This window comes from Lepidochelys kempii, chromosome 1 (assembly GCF_965140265.1).
Source record: "Lepidochelys kempii isolate rLepKem1 chromosome 1, rLepKem1.hap2, whole genome shotgun sequence".
Classification (NCBI taxonomy): Eukaryota; Metazoa; Chordata; order Testudines; family Cheloniidae; genus Lepidochelys; species Lepidochelys kempii.
In genome coordinates, this window is record NC_133256.1 from 290,496,068 (window position 1) to 290,515,067 (window position 19,000).

At 36.5% G+C, this 19,000-nt stretch overlaps 1 protein-coding gene and 1 long non-coding RNA gene across 8 annotated transcripts in view; one reads left to right on the top strand and one right to left on the bottom strand.

Annotated features, from left to right (window-relative positions):
* LOC140905168 (uncharacterized) overlaps positions 1-19,000 on the top strand; it is a 36,998-nt gene that overhangs the window by 10,790 nt on the left and 7,208 nt on the right. The window contains exon 2 of the long non-coding RNA XR_012156774.1: positions 7,328-7,422. This is a non-coding gene — a long non-coding RNA (uncharacterized lncRNA). The remainder of the gene's footprint in view (positions 1-7,327; positions 7,423-19,000) is intronic.
* USP15 (ubiquitin specific peptidase 15) overlaps positions 14,107-19,000 on the bottom strand; it is a 136,921-nt gene continuing 132,027 nt past the window's right edge. For all 7 annotated transcript variants that reach the window (XM_073327929.1, XM_073327930.1, XM_073327928.1 and 4 more), the window contains 2 exons: positions 18,352-18,440; positions 14,107-15,859 (listed from right to left, as the gene is read on the bottom strand). In XM_073327929.1, coding sequence (XP_073184030.1) covers positions 15,680-15,859; positions 18,352-18,440 — 269 coding nt within the window. In that variant the 3' untranslated portion in view covers positions 14,107-15,679. The remainder of the gene's footprint in view (positions 15,860-18,351; positions 18,441-19,000) is intronic.

Here is a 19,000-nt window from a genome sequence, read left to right on the forward strand (position 1 = left end):
TTTTCTGTCTGTCTTCTAAATTCTCTATGACCTACCTCCATTTGGACCCTGCTGATGCACATTAACAGTTCATTAATGTGTTTTAATCTAATCCTCTTTGAAACAGGACTAGATCAAAGTGCATTAACAAACTGTTAATATGCATAAATAGGGTCCACACAGACACAGTAAGGACAGGTTTCAGAGTAGCAGCCGTGTTAGTCTGTATCCGCAAAAAGAACAGCAGTACTTGTGGCACTTGTTAGTCTCTAAGGTGCCACAAGTTCTCCTGTTCTTTTTACCGACACAGTGGGGTCTAGTGAGGGGTAGAATCACACCCCAGCTTGCCACAAACTATGTTTGTGGAGACAAGCCCTCTGTGAAATCCTGCTAAGTTCTTTGTCTTCTCCTCTGCCCCTTGAACCTGTCCAAACTGCTTTGGTCAGCATACCAGGGGGTTGGAGATAGTGTCAAATAGCCCAATTACAAATACTTAAAGTATAATGCAGAAAACCTGCTGCTTTGAAGTCTGTTGTCTTCTGTCCTGTGTAGATGCCTACCTTCTGCTTGAATTAACCCTTTGTAATACTCTAGTAAACAACACAACAACAATCAGATTGACATATAATATTAATAAAATGCTACAGAAAACCCCACATCCTTCACATCCATTTTACAGAAGAAGATGAGTCAGAGTATTTAAGGGGCTTGCCCAGATCATAAGAAGTCTGTGGCTGAACTGGGAATTGAACCAAGGTCTCAATTCCTAGTCCAATGCTCCACCCACTAGACCATCCTTACTTCCCTTACATTATAGGTATTACCATATTGATTAGGTAATTGAACCAAATCTATCACCGTGGTACCTGAAGTATCCCTGATGACTGAAAAAAGTGATATTAACATAGACTATTTAGGTGATATGCTATATTGTCTATACATTAACTATATGTGCTAGAGACTTTCTTTGATGTTTATTTACACTGAAAATCCTGTATTGGGCATCCCTGCCAGTACATTAAAAGTTCAGTAAAACACTAGATTGCATGTATAGAGGACCCACAGTGATTTTGTGTCTCAGGTCAGCCTTTATCACTGTCTCAGTAGCCACTGTTAGTGTTCTTGTTTAGAAAGTCAAAGTACTCATTTGGTGTATCAGAGAAATTATCTCAGTTAACATTTTTCTCCTCTAGATTTCTGGTTTCAATGGGCAGTGGATCCTGCTACATTCTCGCTACACTCAGCACTATCCTCCTAAATATATATATTTCTGACTGTCAACTATATAAAGGAAAAATGGCTACCAAGTATATCTGGAGATTCCAGAATCTTATACATATATCACACTGCAAGTAACAGCACTCTTTGGGGCAGTGACGGTCACTTATTATATGTCTGAACAATGCATAGTTCATGGGAACCCAACCTAAACAAGACCTCTAGTAGAACTGATCAGCGATGGAAATTGTCCTGTAGAAAATTCCAATATTGTGACAATTGATTTTTTGCCCTAAATTGGGATGAAATATTGAAATATTGAAACTTTTGACAAAATAAAGTGTTCTGAAACTTTTTTCCCAGAAATGTCAGAATATTTAGTTTTGACATTTTTTTATCGAAATTAAAAGTTTTGAAATTCCAGACTTGAAACATTTCAGTTCAATTTTCTTGATGGAACATTCTGCCAAAATCAATCTGTCGTTGAAAAGAATAAAACATTGTATACTCTTAATTCTACCCTGTATTAAATTGCAACATATTGCCAATCAACTTTCTATTTAATTATACATATATATATATATATATATATATATAATTTAACTTACTAGAGCTGGTCAAATAGCAGAAAAAGTATTTGCTGAATATATTTAATGAGTATTAGCTGAGCAATATATTTGAGGAATAGTAGTATTTGGTCAGCTATAATGCTATTTAAATCCACAGATGTCTTAACTGAATAAAATTATTCCACAAATAACAGTAAAATTGCTTAAATAATGCATTTTACAAGTACTATTCAATCAACCTTGCTTATTACATACAGTACCTTGCATAAATTTTCTAACATTTCCCTTTGCTCCACGTCTCTTTCCTATAGTAGCCGATCATGTTGCATCTTTTCCTGAGTTGTCTTTTGTTTCTTTCTTCCTCCTCTCTCTCATATTTTATTCCCTTTCCCACCTTAGATTTTCTCTTTACCTCCTTTATAATTTGTATCTCCTTGCTTCTCCTGTTTTCCCTACACTCTCTCCTTCCAAGATCACTCAACTTCTCTGTTTTTAATTTACCCCATCCATCTTTCCCTCTCCCTGTCCCACTTACCCCCATCCACGGACCCACATGTAGGACTTGGAAGTGTTACCAGACTCCCAATCACGAGTGGACAAAACCAGTAGCCACATACTGCTATAAAAAGATGGGAAAGGTATTCCTTTGTTCAGGGACAACTCTAAGCCACTCAGCTTTCTGGCTGCTGAAGGTGGGGGCGGGGGAAGTATTTTTGCTACTCTACTATTCCCCAGACTTCAGTTGTGAGCCCTCCTGCCCAGAGAATAGCTCCATTGCCTGCCTCTGCTGTGGTTACAGTTTTCCCAATCCTCAGTGGAATGAAAGTGACCTGACGCGTGTTAGTTTTACTGTCACCCACAGAGATTTGGAAGACAGCAGTGAAAATTCAGAAGAGTCTGCTCAGTTTTTACTCTGCTGCAGTTTATCGTACTCCTGAGCAGGACAGCAGCACTGGCATGGTGTTTGCTCACCTAGGAAATCAGCACTGCATCTGTTTACACTCCGTTCACATTTGGAAGGTTTCCTTCACAGCCAGACTGGTTAGGGACTAATTTTCTTTTAAAATGAAAGCTTCGATTCTGCAGAGGGAGATGCACTCACTTGGCACAGTTTCCAACCTATAGCAGGTGAGCGGACTTTTCAGGCCCTATTCTTTCATGCTGCCTGCTTATGCCTGAATCAGCCTCTCTTATATGCACCTCCTGCACAACCATGTAATTGCCACTCAGGCAGGCCTAACAAATTGTAACATCAACTATGCAGATTATAAACTCTTTAGGGTAGGGGGCTTGGATTATGAGCTTCTTGGGGTAATGGGGTCTTATCTTCCTGTCTGTAAAGTATCACACACACCTTTGTTCCTATATAAAGAATAATACACTTCCTATCGAAACATTTCTTTTTCTACATTTCACTCAGAAGCTCTTCACCATATGTATATTTTTGCTGAGTTGCACATGCTGCTATGTCTACAGTCAGTGACCCAACTCAGCGTAAATCTTCTTGTTCAGATAACAAGGCAACACAGAAACAGGAAAAAAAACATACGTCACAGAAAATCTGGAAGACATCCCAAAAAAACCCACTAGACACCATAGAGCCATATGCTTCCCTTAATCATAGATAGCTGCAAAAAGGGAAAACTCTCAAAAAAATCACTGTACAAATTAGCTCTGACAATTAATACACATCAGGCCAACCAGTCATGACAGAAATGTTTGTTGTAACTGGCAGTCAGTGTGAATAGAATTACCCTATGAAAACCTTTTTTTTTAAAAATAAAAACTGTGTCAAATATAGTGAGGAAGCACAGTATCGCTGAACTTACAGCTGTATCTGCAATTCTTATGCTTTTTATATATATGACAAGTGCTCTTAAAAACATTGTGCTGGTGTTGTACAAATTCACAGAATGAAAGATCTTTGTCCTGAAGAATCATAGAATTGTAGGACTGGAAAGGTTCTCAAGATGTTATGTAGCCCTGTCCCCTGCACTCATGGCAGCACTAAGTATTCTCTTACAAACTAAATAGAGAAAGGAAAAGACTGAAGGAAAGTGGTACAACATACAGAGAAAGTCAGCAGTAAAGCCAGCTGGTCATTATGAGCCAATGGGGTTCAGCACTTTCCAAAAATCAGGTTCCTTTAATGTCTCAAGTTGGGCGCCCAAAAATTGAGGCACTCAAAATGATTATGTCTGAAAATGAAAGTTAATACATTTAATAGATATAGGCAAAATGGTTTGAAAATATCACTGGAGACCAAGAGATACTTTTGCACCTAGAAAAAATATATCAACCACAGTCTGATATGTTTGTATGTAGAGCTTGGAAAAAATTTTTGGTTTGCTGACAGTTCTGCCAGGAAAAAAAATTGGTTTGGGTCAAAGCAAATTTGAAAATTAAGAAAAATGTCAACAAAAAGAACGAGTACTTGTGGCATCTTAGAGACTAACAAATTTATTTGAGCATAAGCTTTTGTGGGCTAAAACCCACTTCATCGGATGCATGCAGTGGAAAATACAATAGGAAGATATATATATATACACATACAGAGAACATGAAAAAATGGGTGTTGCCATACCAACTATAACGAGAGTAATCAGTTAAGGTGAGCTATTATCAGCAGGAGAAAAAAAACTTTTGTGGCTATAATCAGGATGGCCCATTTCCAACAGTTGACAAGAAGGTGTGAGTAACAGTAGGGGGAAAATAAGCATGGGGAAATAGTTTTACTTTGTATAATGATCCATCCACTCTCAGTCTTTATTCATGCCTAATTTAATGGTGTCCAGTTTGCAAATTAATTCCAATTCAGCAGTTTCTCATTGGAGTCTGTTTTTGAAGTGTTTTTGTTGTAGTATTGCGACTTTTAGGTCTGTAATTGAGTGACCAGGGAGATTGAAGTGTTCTCCGACTGGTTTTTGAATGTTATCATTCTTGATGTCTGATGTGTCCGTTTATTCTTTTACATAGAGACTGTCCGATTTGGCCAATATACATGGCAGAGGGGCATTGCTGGCACATGATGGCCTGCATTCACCTGCACATCTACCAATGTGATATATGCCATCATGTGCCAGCAATACCCCTCTGCTATGTACATTGGCCAACGTACAGTATTTTGTATTTGTCAACATTTAAATTTCATCTGTCATTTTGTTGCCCAGTCACCCACAGTTTTGCGATATTCCTTTGTAACATTTTGCAGTCTGCTTTGGACTTAACTATCTTGAGTGATTTTGTATATTCTGCAGACTTTGCCACCACACTGTTTTAGCCCTTTTTTCTAGATCATTTTTGAATATATTGAACAGATCTGGTCCCAGTACAGATCCTTGGGGGGGACCTTTCTATTTACCTCTCTCCACTGTGAAAACTGATCATTGATTCTTACCCTTTTTTTCCTATCTTTTGACCAGTTACTGATTCATGACAGGACCTTCTCTTTTATCCCATGACGGCTTATTCTACTTAAGAGTCTTTGATAAGGGACCTTGTCAAAGGCTTTCTGAAAGTCCAAGTACACTGTATCACCCTGGTCCATGTTTTGTTGACACCGTCAAAGAATTCTAATAGATTGATTTCCCTTTACAAAAGCCATGTTGTCTCTTCCCCAACAAATCATGTTCATCTATGTGTCTGATAATTCTGTTTTTTAATATAGTTTCAAACAATTTGCCTGCTACTGAAGTTAGGCTTACTGGCCTGTAATTGCCAGAATTGGCTCTGTAGTCCCTTTTAAAAATTGGTACAACATTAGTTACCTTTCAGACATAGAGGCTGATTTAGGTGATGGTTTACATACCACAGTAAGGAGTCTGCAATTTCATATCTGAATTCCTTCAGAACTCTTGGGTGAATACCATCTAGTCCTGTGACTTACTCCCGTTTAATTTTATCAATTTGTTCCAAACCCTCCTCTTATTGATACCTTAAGCTGAGACAGTTTCTTAGATTTGTCACCTAAAAAGAATGGCTCAGGTGTGGGAATCTCCCCCACATCCTCTGCAGTGAAGACTGATTCAAATTCATTTAACGTCTCTGCAACGGCCTTGTCCTGAGTGCTCCTTTAGCACCTTGATCCTCCAGTGGCTCCACTGACTAGTTAATAGGCTTCCTGCTTCTGATGTACTAAAAAAAATATATATTGCTGTTAGTTTGTGTCTTTCTCTAGTTGCTTTTCAAAGTCGTCTTAGCCTGCCTTATAATACTTTACATTTGACTTGCCAGAGTTTATGCTCCTTTCCATTTTCCTCCCTCGGATTTTACTTCCAATTTTAAAAGGATGCTTCTAATCACCTCTTTTACTCTGCTGTTTAGCCATGGTGGCAGTTTTTTGGTCCTCTTTTTTTACATTTGGGGTATACATTTAGTTTGATCCTCTAGTACGGTGGCTTTTAAATAGTCTTCATGCAGTTTGCAGGCATTTCACCCTTGTGGCTGTTCCTTTTAATTTCCATTTAATAGCTTCATGTTTGTGTAGTTCCCCCTTTTGAAGTTAAATGCTACTGTTGCTGGTTTCTTTGGTGTCCCCCCCCCACAAGGATGTTACATTTAATTACATTATGGTCACGACTACTGAGCATTTCAGCTCTTGGACAAGATCCTGTGCTATCAAGAATTACCTCTCCTCTCTTGTAGGTTCTAGGATGATCTGCTCCATGAAGCAGTTATTTATGGTGTCTAGAAATTTTATCTCTGCATCTCTTCCTGAGGTGATGCATACCTAATCACCAACAAGTGTCACCATCCTCATTTGCTATCCTCTTTATTTTTCAAGCATGGAATTTCTGTCCAGAGATGCTATAGTAGAGGGCTGCAGTCTCTACTTGGTAAAGGTTCCTAGTATATTACATGGATAAAGTGGGCTAAAGATGTTGTATAGCAAAAATAGTAAAAGGAAATCAAAATATTGCATTAAAATGTTTGTTTATATTGACAAATATAATTTATTTTTAGTATTAAATTCACAATGTTCTTGTGTCATTTACTTTGTTAATTTAACTAATTCTTTGTAAATTCAGAGCATGTTAGTAATTTGCTCTTAGATCTTGGCTCAAAAGTGGGATGTATGATTATTTTTCTGAAAGAATTGTTGAGCTTATGCTTGCCACTTAATTACTTTGCCCTGCTACCCTAAGTGACTTCCATCTGAGGATCTCAAAGCACTTTACAAACTTCACAGCATGCTTGTGAAGTAGATATTATCCCTGTTTTATGGAGGATTGTTAGAGACTAATGGGCTGATTTCAGAGATGCTGTGCATCCAACCACTTGCAGCCGAAGTCAATGAAAACTGTGGGTGATGGATACCTCTGAAAAACCAGACCTTAAGTGATTTGCTGTTGATCACAAAGAAAGCTGTGGCAGACATGGGAAAAGAATCTGTCTTCTGACTCCCAGTCTATTTTGTTAGTATGAAGTAAAATTAGCAAAGTTCTACTGTATTTTATAGCTGCTTTTTTCTACTCTGTCCCTTATATAACTATCAAGATGACGAGTGCCTCCTTAGCTGTAACTAATACAAATCTAAACTAAATATTTGTTTTGTATTGTAGATTATTCTGAAAAGCAACTCTAAGTTCCTCTCTTCAGTACTAACTGGTAGTGTCTCTTGTGATCAAGTATTCATGGATAGCTTGTTCCAGCAAATGTAAGTCCACATTTAGATCTGAGTTCTGAAGCTGGAAGTGAAATACACAGTGAGCACATGTTTGTAAACTTAGTGTTTGACTAACTGCTATATCATTAAGTATATTTAATATATCCTTGGATTTGTCTTTGTAATAAATGGGTTCTTGTTAGATAATTGATTCCTGAGACATCAAGTTGTTAAGCCCAATTTGGTTTATTCAAGTCAGATTGTCCTGACCAAAGAAAATGTCAGCACAGCAGAGAAAGGCAATTACTTACCAACCTCTGGGGCTACCTGGCTATGTACTTGCACTGGGCCAAATTTACAGGTCTTTATGCCCCCCTCCCTCCTTGTTTATTTTATATTAAATTTGCAGCTAACTCTGTCAGGTATTATTGTTTGCAGTGTTGTTGTAGCTGTGCTGGTCCCAGAATATGAATGAGACAAGGAGGCTGAGGTTATATCTTTTATTGGACCATTTATTTTATTGTTGGTGGAAGAGAAAAGCTTTTGAGCTTCAGAGAGCTCTTCTTCAGGACCTGCTCGAAAGCTTTTCTCTTCCACCAACAGAAGTTGATCCAATAAAACATTGGATCCACCTTGTCTCTCTAAATTTTTATTGTCCACTTACTATCAAATGTCTACCTTGCTGTTAGTTGACTAAATAGTTACATACAATACACTCCAAATTTCCAGAGTACAAAAGGTCACATGAGTTTTGGCCAACAGAGACAGTTTTTCTTAATTAACTATTTTCCTTTTTGCAGTTACACTTTATGCTTTTGATTACAATTTTATAACAATTTGTTACTAAGATATATATGCTTGTAGTCAGTTCTGTTTAAGCAGTTGCAACAATAAGTTTGCAAAGCCGATTAGTTTTAGATTAAAGCTGTCAAGTAAAAAAATCACGCAATTAATTGCATGATTAATTGCACTGTTAAATAATAGAATACCATTTATTTAAATATTTTTGGATGTTTTCTACATTTTCAAATATGGTTATTTCAATTACAGTACAGAATAGAAAGTGTACTGTGCTCACTTTTGTTTTTGAGTACAAGTGTTTGCACTGTAAAAAACCAAAAATAGTATTTTTCAGTTCACCTAATATAAGTACTGTAGTGCAAGCTCTTTATCATGAAAGTTGAACTTACAAATGTAGAATTATGTTGAAAAAAACTGCATTCAGAAATAAAACAATGTAAAATTTCAGAGTCTGCGAGTCCACTCAGTTCTACTTCTTGTTCAGCCATTCGCTCAGACAAACAAGTTTGTTTATGTTTGCAGGAGATAACGCTGCCCGCTTCTTGTTTACAATGTCACCTGAAAGCGAGAACAGGTGTTCTCATGGCACTGTTGTAGCCGGCATCGCAAGATATTTACGCGCTAGATGCACTTAAGATTCATGTGTCCCTTCATGCTTCAACCACCATTCCACAGGACATGCATCCATACTAATGACAGGTTCTGCTCGATAACAATCTAAAGCAGTGCGGACCGACACACGTTCCCTTTCATCGTCTGAGTCAGATGCCACCAGCAGAAGGTTGATTTTCTTTTTTGGTGGTTCGGGTTCTGTAGTTTCTGCATAGGAGTGTTGCTTTTTTAAGACTTCTGAAATCTCTCAGATTTTGGAAGGCACTTCAGATTCTTAAATTTTGGGTCGAATGCTGTAGCTATTTTTAGAAACCTCACATTGGTACCTTCTTCGCGTTTTGTCAAATCTGCAGTGAAACTGTTCTTAAAATGAACAACGTGTTGGGTCATCATCCGAGACTGCTTTACAATGAAATATATGGCAGAATGCTAGTAAAACAGAGCAGGGGACATACAATTCTCCCTCAAGGAGTTCATTCACAAATTTCATTAACACGTTATTTTTTTTAACAAGCGTCATCAGCAGGGAAGCATGTTTTCTGGAATGGTGGCCAAAGCATGAAGGGGCATACGAATGGTTAGCATATCTGGCCCGTAAATACCTTGCATTACTCCAGCTACAAAAGTGCCATGCAAATGCCTGTTCTCACTTTCTGGTGACATTGTAAATAAGAATGTAAATGTAAACAAACTTGTTTGTCTGAGTGACTGGCTGAACAAGAAGTAGGACTGAGTGGACTTGTAGGCGCTGACGTTTTACATTGTTTTGGTTTTGAGTGCAGTTATGTAACAAAAAAATCTACATTTGTAAGTTGCACTTTCACAACAAAGATTGCACTACAGTACTTGTATGAGGTGAATTGAAAAATTTTTTTTTTATCATTTTTACAGTGCAAATATTTGTAACAAAAATACTTTTATTTCAATTACAACACAGAATGCAATATATGTATATGAAAATGTAGGAAAACATCCAAAATATTTAATAAATTTCAATTGGTATTCTATTGTTTAACAGTGCGATTAAAACTGCGATTTTTTTAATTGTGATTGATTTTTGAGTTAATTGCGCGAGTTAACTGCAATTAATCGACAGCCCTACTTTAGATATATTTTCCCCTCTATAAGCAATGTAAAATGTTTTTGCTGACATTTATTAGCAGCTTTTTAGCTTAACTTCACAAAGCTTCATAGGAGTCTTGATTAACAATTCTTTAGTATCACATAGAGCTTTAGGACTGTGTGTTAAAACCCTCCTCCTCACCGTAATAACATCTTGTCACTCTAATAGTTTATTATGACAACACCTTTACCTCATTAATCTTTGGTGTGATTTGAAATGTTCGTTTAGTAGCTCCAGTTAATACAAATAATAGTGCAAAAGCAAAAAAACTGCCTTAAGGTAAGTGACAAAACAGAATTAATACAGTATAATAATATTAACACAAGAAAATTGTATCTTTAACTGCATGGGAATTATCGATACTTCAGGATTACCATTTTGAATTAGACTTTCAATTGTTCCTTGGACTGGGTCATACTCTTACTAATTAAATAACATGAGTATTCTTTTTATCTTATAACATCTTAAAATTTAGAATTAAAGGATTTATGTGGATCTTGAATTGGGGAACATATTGGTCAAGATTTGTTTCTTTTGAAGTACTATCAATTGTGGTTTCTTTTTTCCAAATTGAGACAGTAGTAATAACTGTGCTCAATGGTAGTTTTTCCTAGAGTTGTAAAACGGAAGTTGTTAATAACTGGACATGTTAGAAAGCCATATTGGTAGCTTTTGCGATTAGGTACCACACAGTCGTGTTCCCTTCATATTACAGGTTATCCTCACAGCTAGATTATGCTATTTGGTGAGTCAGGCAAGACACAGTAGTGGCTAACTCACTGATCTTGTTGGACTCTTCATCTAGTCAAGCATATCCACAGACTGGAATCACGATGCCAATCACATCACGCTTAGATATATACAAATGTTCCTTAACAGAGCAACAAGCTGTTGGAGGGACTCTTCAAATCCTGGATTCATCACAATATACAAAATATTCCAGTATATGCAGGAGTTCCTTATTAACATTTCCTTCCTGGTAACCTATTGAGTGGACAGCTGCCAACCTAACAAATACTTATCTGGAAGGATTAAACATAGGCAAATACAAAATAGAATAAATATATAGCAGACTGGCCATGGAAATACAATTAATTTTACATCATCGTCATTAAGATGTGGGGTTATTGATCCCAAATTACTCAAGAAACTGGTATTTTGGATATTTGAAATAGCAATTGAGTTATTTTAGAACAGCATTTCTCCAATGCAACCACCAGTGGAGTTTTTTGTGGCTATGACAGCCTCCAAAGAATGGGCGGAGATTGGTGGGGGCAGCAGCCCCTCCCTGCAGCACCCAGCTGTTGCTCCTGAATAGCTGTTACCAATGGCAGTGAAATGTGCCGCCTTGGTGTTTGCGCTAGCGTTGCCAGCAGGGATCGGCGCCCTGCACCATGCAGTCTCCTCAGGGGCTCTGGCAGTGCCTCTGGAGACACAAGGCCAGCCTGTGTCGCACCAAAGGTTGCTAGTCAGTGGAGGTGGCTGCAGCATTCGGTCACCAGGGTCCTCTCCAAACTAAATAACTGAATTAGACATCAGTACATTGTTAGGATTTAAATCCTATAATTTAGATCAATTATAAATTTTAGGATAAAACTTTGTTTTAAACCTGCTTAACAATAGCATAATTAAAGAGAAGAAAGAAAATAAGGAAGAATAAACCAGTGGTTAGCTATTAAAGAAATATCAGAAAGGAAGGCGTTTGTAAAGGCATTAAAATTAGCAAGGTAAATAGCAAAGCATTTGAACATACAAGATCTATGACAAGTTATTTTAGCTGTTTTTGGAAGAGGTCGCCTGTCTGTGTTTAGCATGATTCACGGAAGCTTCCTACTTTGTCACACTGAAGCTATCTTTTGGTAACTGGTTGCGCCTTTCTTTGCCTTCCTAACTTTCTACTTTTATTTATTTATTTTTTTAGTATGCTGTACTCTTATTGATCTTATCTCTTGCTTTTTGTAAATTGTGAGAAAAGAAGCTGGTTCTGTTTCTCACACTCAATTTGGCACTTGAACTTTTTAGGGTTTTTTTAAACCTTTGTTCTCTGTCTGAGTTACATAGAGGACAAGCACAACCTTAGGGCGTTTCCTACATTTTGCAGGTGGTGCAAATATAATACTCCCTGACTATAAGCATATATATTTAAGCATTTGCAAAAACAGATTACCACCTTTATATATATTTTCACTCTAAGTAATTTAAAATCTGTTTTTAACATAAGATCCTTCTTAGCCTAACTTCACAAAGTTTTATGTGAGTCTTAATAAACAAACCTTTAGCATAACGTAGAGCTATACATTATCTGTAAATCTGTAGCCTTCACTTACTGCCTCCATTGCTGGTGGTAAATTTCAACCTCTGATGGAAAATATTGCTTACTTTTTGCAATGTTTCTAAAGATGTTGCTTATTTTCAGCAACATTCCTATATGTTGCCTCTGATAACTGAAAAAGCCCCATATCATTATTCTAGTAGTCTGAGAAGTGGGCTTGCATTCAGGAGACCTAGATTCCCAACTCTGTCACTTTTCTCCCACCCAGTCCTTAGATTTACTTCGTGCCACCTTGAAAGCAAAAATACTGAAATTTTGTTTCTAATCATTCTTTTAAACTACTAACATGGCAACTTGACAACATGGCAAGTGCTCCTGGAAAAACACACTTAAGTTGCTTAAGTCATAGAATCATAGAAATGTAGGGCTGGAAGGGACCTTGAGAAGTCATCAACCTCCCTTGGTAACCTATTCCAGAGCTTAACTACCCTTATAGTTAGAAAGTTTTTCCTAGTATCTTTTCCTAATATCTCCTAAATCTCACTTGCTGCAGAGCAAGCCCCTCTGCATACAAAACACAGCCTATGTTACCTGGAAACCCCTTCTACTTGGCCACAGCCTGTTTGCCAGAAAAATGAATGTTTCCAAAGTTAGCTCTTAAAATTAACAAACAAAACTACTATACATAAATGCTAATACGTCAAAAAGTCCAAGGGACTGGACCGATCCTGATCTGTGACTAATGACTGCTCAGCGTAGCAGAAGGAAATACACAGGTACCCATAAGCTTCCAATTTGGGAACATGTACAGCAGTCCAGCTATTCATGGCCCAAAACAGATGAGATCAAATAATTTCTGTCTATGTCCCAGCCTAAGAAAACATTTTGAAGCCACTGTTGCATATTTTTCAATAGCCACTACACTGGTGATATTCACAGAAATGTTTTTCAAGGCAAAGGGAAAAAAAGATTCCAAAAAACTCCAGATGTGCCAAACAAGGACTGGCACGAAGTAAATCTAAGGACTGGGTGGGAGAAAAGTGACAGAGTTAGGAATCTAGGTCTCCTGAATGCAAGCCCACTTCTCATACTACTAGAATAATGATATGGGGCTTTTTCAGTTATCAGAGGCAACATATAGGAATGTTGCTGAAAATAAGCAACATCTTTAGAAACATTGCAAAAAGTAAGCAATATTTTCCATCAGAGGTTGAAATTTACCACCAGCAATGGAGGCAGTAAGTGAAGGCTACAGATTTAGGTTTTTCTCATAAGCTTGAAGTTCAGTACCTGAAAAATATGTTTAAACATTATTTAAATGAAATAGTTAAAGCAACATATTTTTCCAAATGTTACAACTCAAACTAGCTTTTCTCATGCATTCAGGATTAGAGCTACATTTCCTATGTCTCAAACTTATGCCAAACTTAAGATGGCACCTTATTTTGGAGTGCTAATTATTCTTTATTACAGTTGAAACACTACATGTTTAGTGACCATCTTTATAAAGATGTAGTGATTAAGATTTCTTACATCATGTGACATATTAACTAAGAATTTATCTTATTGCCTTTTGGAGCTAGATAGATGACAGAAAAAAACCAAGTCATTTCACATGTTCCACCGGTGGTCTGGAAATACCACACATCTTATTATGATTAGCTATTAATGACTATGTTGTAACCAAGGATTATGTAGGTTCTGGTAGCATTTGGTCATCTACCCATTAAGCAAAACCTTCTGGCAAGATTTTTTTTTTTAGTAAGAAACTGAAAGACTAAATAAGGCCTTGAATAGCTTTATTGAAATCTGTATAAATAAACATGCGCAATTGAAATGTAAACCCAAGTGAACTCAAGTGCAGACAAAATTTTAACCTCTGTCATGCAGGAGGTTAGTTTACATTAAAAAAAACTCAGAAAGCAGCTTTAAAATACCAGGATGAAACACCAGCTTTAATATCAAGGTATAATGCAAAGCCATGTCCAACATACCTCATTTATATCCTGGTCAAATGCAATTTTTTTAAACTTTTTAATGCTAACATAAATAAATAATTTACCAAAATGTGCACTCACAGAGTGAACTTTTATTTACAATACACAATTTATAACCTATTGTATTCGATTAGTTCAAGTGAAGAACATCATACTTTTTGCTTTTCATAACAGTGGGACACAAAGCAATTTTTCAGGTAGTAGATATGTGAAGTGTGCTCCCACACTTAAGAGTGCCTATCGAAGGCAGTATTGTATACAAATCAACAATACATTTGTTCAACTAGATCAAAGGGAAAGCAGCAAATTAAAAATGTTTCAAACTGTCACACTTATTTTTGGCATCCTGGACCCTTGAACATGGTTAACTAAAATCCAATTCAAGGTTTGTATGCTTTATATACTGTACAGGTTCTGACTCTTGAACATGCAAATGTCAATTCTCCTATAATAAGTTACCTTTTGAGAAAAGCTGTAAGGCTATGGTGAATTCCATCAGGAACACACAAAGAAAATTAACAGACCTACCTTTAAAACCAATTGTTCATTAACAATTTAAAGGCAAGTTATGTGGAAAAAATTCTTTTATCTAAGCCTGACGCACAGTCATTACTATGGATACAGAATACTATTAAATTTGTCCCTATTACAAAGTAGTTTGAAAGCTGCCAAATTACCCACATGGGCGGGGAACTTACAGCACAATTTTAAATTTTGGAGTGACACCAGATTAAAGTTATGCATGTCTTATAAGCAAGATAACAGGAATTATAATGTCAACCTAGTAGATCCAACAAGGAACAAGGGATACTTACATTTAATTGAAAAATGTTTGTTAATTCAGCATGAAATCCAGAACCTGTTCCACAGCAGCAGTAAGATGAACATAATATTCTGGATGTTTAACTATACCACAAAAGGTTAGAACACCTTTTCAAGATATTTTCTTCTATCATGATTGAGTTTACAATTGGTCAACATTAATTTCTAGGGAGAAACTTGAAAATTTGGTGTTTCAGGAATACTACTGCTCATATTTATGCCACATGTACTAGCTAAATAATAGTAGTATATGTGACAGCCTAATATACATGAATAAAATCATCCAAAAACTAGGCTCTCCACCGTAGTATTCTCGTAATACTAAGAAAATAAATGACCAAAGTCCACAAATTTAACATTTTAGTTATTAACTCACATCCCAAATGAAGAAAACATAATTCATCAAAACAGCAGCAGAAAACTTAAAAGGGGTTTATTTGTGATATCCTATAGATAGCTTGTGAATACAAGACTGTAAATGTATTAGAGACAATTTCTGTTAAAGTTTTCATTGTGTTTCACTTCAAGTACTGCACATGTTAAAATGCAATAAAGGATTTACATTCTGTTATCTGAAATTCCCCATCTCAGATTTTATTTTTAATTTGGTGGGCAATTTCATTCTTTCTATAGATATCTCCAATGAGAAAGTCTTTCTTTTTATGGCTTCTAGGTCTTCTATTAGTTAGTGTGCATACAATTTTCATTTTCTATATCATTCTCATTGCTGTCTTCATCACTCTCTAACGGGATGCCTGTGGCAGCTGAAGCACCTTGTTTAGTTTCCCGATCAAGAGGGAAAAACCCAGTTCCGCTGATAGTGTCCTGTCTCTGGTAGAAGAGCACATATGCTGCTTTGGACTGTCAAACAAGAAAAAACAAACAGTTACTACCTTAATGATCATCAAAGGCAAATCTTTTGCTTTTTGGGACAAGCTCTCCCATCAACATAGCTTTGTCTCCATGGGGGTTAGGTCATAAAAACTATGTTGCGTGGGGTGTGGATTTTTCACACCCCTGAGCAACGTAGTTATACTGATATAGGTCTGCAGTGTTGACCTGGCCTGAGTTAGTGTCCCAGACCTGAAGAGGAGTTTGGTGTAAACTTGAAAGCACGTGTCTCTCACCTGCAGAAGTTGGTCCAATAAAAGATATTACCTCACCCACCTTGTGTCTCTAACAACGAGTGCTACCTTTATTAGCCTTCCATGATTGTAAGTATGTAATTGTTTTATGTTGGGAGTGTTGGATTTTCTAGGAAACAAGATTCATTCACAGCTCAGTACAATTTTTTGGGATGGGTAGGGGAGGAAATTTGAATAAGTTTATAGTTAACTTAAATTCCACCCCCACAAAGAAGCCATATTTATCAGTATAAACATATGCCCTATATCACTGCAGTTTGCTCTGACAAACTACTGTAGTGTCACAATGCCGGTGTCAGAGTATACAACAGCAAACAAAGAATCAAGTTTCCCCCACCCTCCTGGCTACATTAAATCAAATATAACAAATGAAGAATTACCAAGCAAGGCAGAAATGAATACCATGCAGAAATAAGCCAATTGACACATTAAAATGACCCCTCTGCATACAAGTGTCTCGATTCTCTCCCATCCTGTGTTGTTTTGGTCAAGAAGTAATGGGATTTTAACTAAGAAAATTTAGCACCTAACTCACTTACATGGCCAATTTTGAACATCTTCAACGTTTGCATAAGGAACCTAGAATTTAGCAATTGGAGATCACTATAAATTATATATATGATGAGTTGCCTGGATAGACTGTTGAAATTTCTAGCACTGGGAGGAGGTATTTTTTCATGCTTTGTGTGTATATAAAAAGATCTTCTACACTTTTCACAGTATGCATCCGATGAAGTGAGCTGTAGCTCACGAAAGCTTATGCTCAAATAAATTGGTTAGTCTCTAAGGTGCCACAAGTACTCCTTTTCTTTTAGCACTAAATCCTAATTGCTGTGACTCAAACAAACAAGGACAAGATTAACGGAACTCAAGAAAGCACCAGAGGAAATGTCTAATCAAATTTATGGCAGCTCCAGGGATTTTACCATATTATTTTAAGAAATGTTCAGTGTTGTCAAAGCTGACACCCTTAGTTTAATGGCATCACGTCACACTGAAAAACAACCTGGAGAAATCAGACAAATGAATTTGGCAAGTATTATTTAGTTCTGTTGTCTAGTAATGAATGTGTGCACTCTCTCTTTCTGAGAGCAGCTCTTTCCACGTGGATGCTATAGTAAATAATCATATATTTGACATCACAGTCTGGTGTCATAAGTTCAACATTATGTCTACACTTATAAGTCTAAATGGGATAATATGAAATGCTCAGAAAACAATCCTAGTGAACAAAAACACTAAAAACATTTTCCGTTAACATGCAAAGTAGAGTAAATGTATATAATGTATAAATTAGGGCTGTCAAGCGATTAAAAAAACTTAATTGTGACTAATCACACTGTTAAACAAGAGAATACCATTTATTTAAAATATTTTTGGATGTTTTCCAAATTTTAAATACACCTCTACCCCGATATAACACGAATTCGGATATAACGTGGTAAAGCAAAAATGTTTTTCTGTCTCGTCTATAACACTGGCTCTCAAACTGGGGGTCGCAAAAAAAAAATCTACATCTATAAGTTGCACTTTCACAACAAAGAGATTGCCCTACCGTACTTGTATGAGGTAAATTGCAAAATATTATTTCTTTAGTTTGTCATTTTTACAGTGCAAATATTTGTAATAAAATATAAAGTGAGCACTGTACACTTTATATTCTGTGTTGTAATTGAAATAAATATATTTGAAAATGTAGAAAAACATCCAAAAATATGTTATAAATTTCTATTGGTATTCTATTGTTTAACAGCGCGATTAAAACTCAACAAAGTTAATTGCATGAGTTAATTGTGATTAATCGACAGCCCTAGTATAAATGCAACATTATATCTGAACATTTTTCAAAATCCCTTTAAGGTTTCAATGGTGTCCCTCCCCCCCCCCCGCATTAATTAATATTAGACACATGTCCTTTTCTTCCCTCTTTGCAGTTGCTTTCTCACAAGAGAGGTGAGCTCTGGCTTGCTAGTTTGGGGTGGGAGAGTGTTTTAAAGGTAGAATTTAATAAACAGGGCAAAGTTTGCTGAGCAAGAGTTTGAACCATTACCTTAAGACAGGTAGATAGCTGTTGCTACGCTTAAAATATAACAAACATGCAAACAGTCCTCAGACTTCTGCTGAAATCTGCTGGTTTTTGAAATGTAAACAAAAACTTGTGTGTATTTGCACTGTCCCTTACACAAATAAAAAAACAAGGATACTTGCCACTATTTGGTCCTCAGATGCAGTTGATACACTACTGTCATCAAAGTAGTACCATTTTCCATCATCTTTATTTTTTGCAAAAGCAGTATCTAGGACCCAAAAGAAGCATGTTAACATAAGAACTTTGGCAACTGAGCAAAATAAATCTATAGAGGATCCAAGCTGGTCCTCATCGAACGTATGACTTTTGAATCTTCTTATAGATAATATGGTATAAACTTATTAACAGTAGCCATATCATTGCTATAAGATTCATACTTCCAACCAGCCTTTTTCTTTTTCATTATGTTGACCCAAGTATTCCAGGTTTAGGTATTTTTTCACCCCATTAACAGCAAGAAAAGCATATGCCAATTTAGCTTTCACCTTATCAAAAAGAGTGTTTAAAGGAAAGGGCAGTCAGCCAGAATAAAGGATCTTAGAGGCTTTTACCCACCTCTTCATTCCTCTCCTCCCTTTGAATGAGAGGCATAATTGCATATAAAATCTCAGACCAGGAAGGCAAAGCGAGTTATATTACAGCACTGTAGTGCTTTTTGGAGCATAAATATGTCCCTTCCATGACAGACTCAGCCAACACAAATTTCAAAAGAACTTAACACTATTCTCAAAAGCTCATCTCAAATAGATATTTGTATTCAACTAGTGT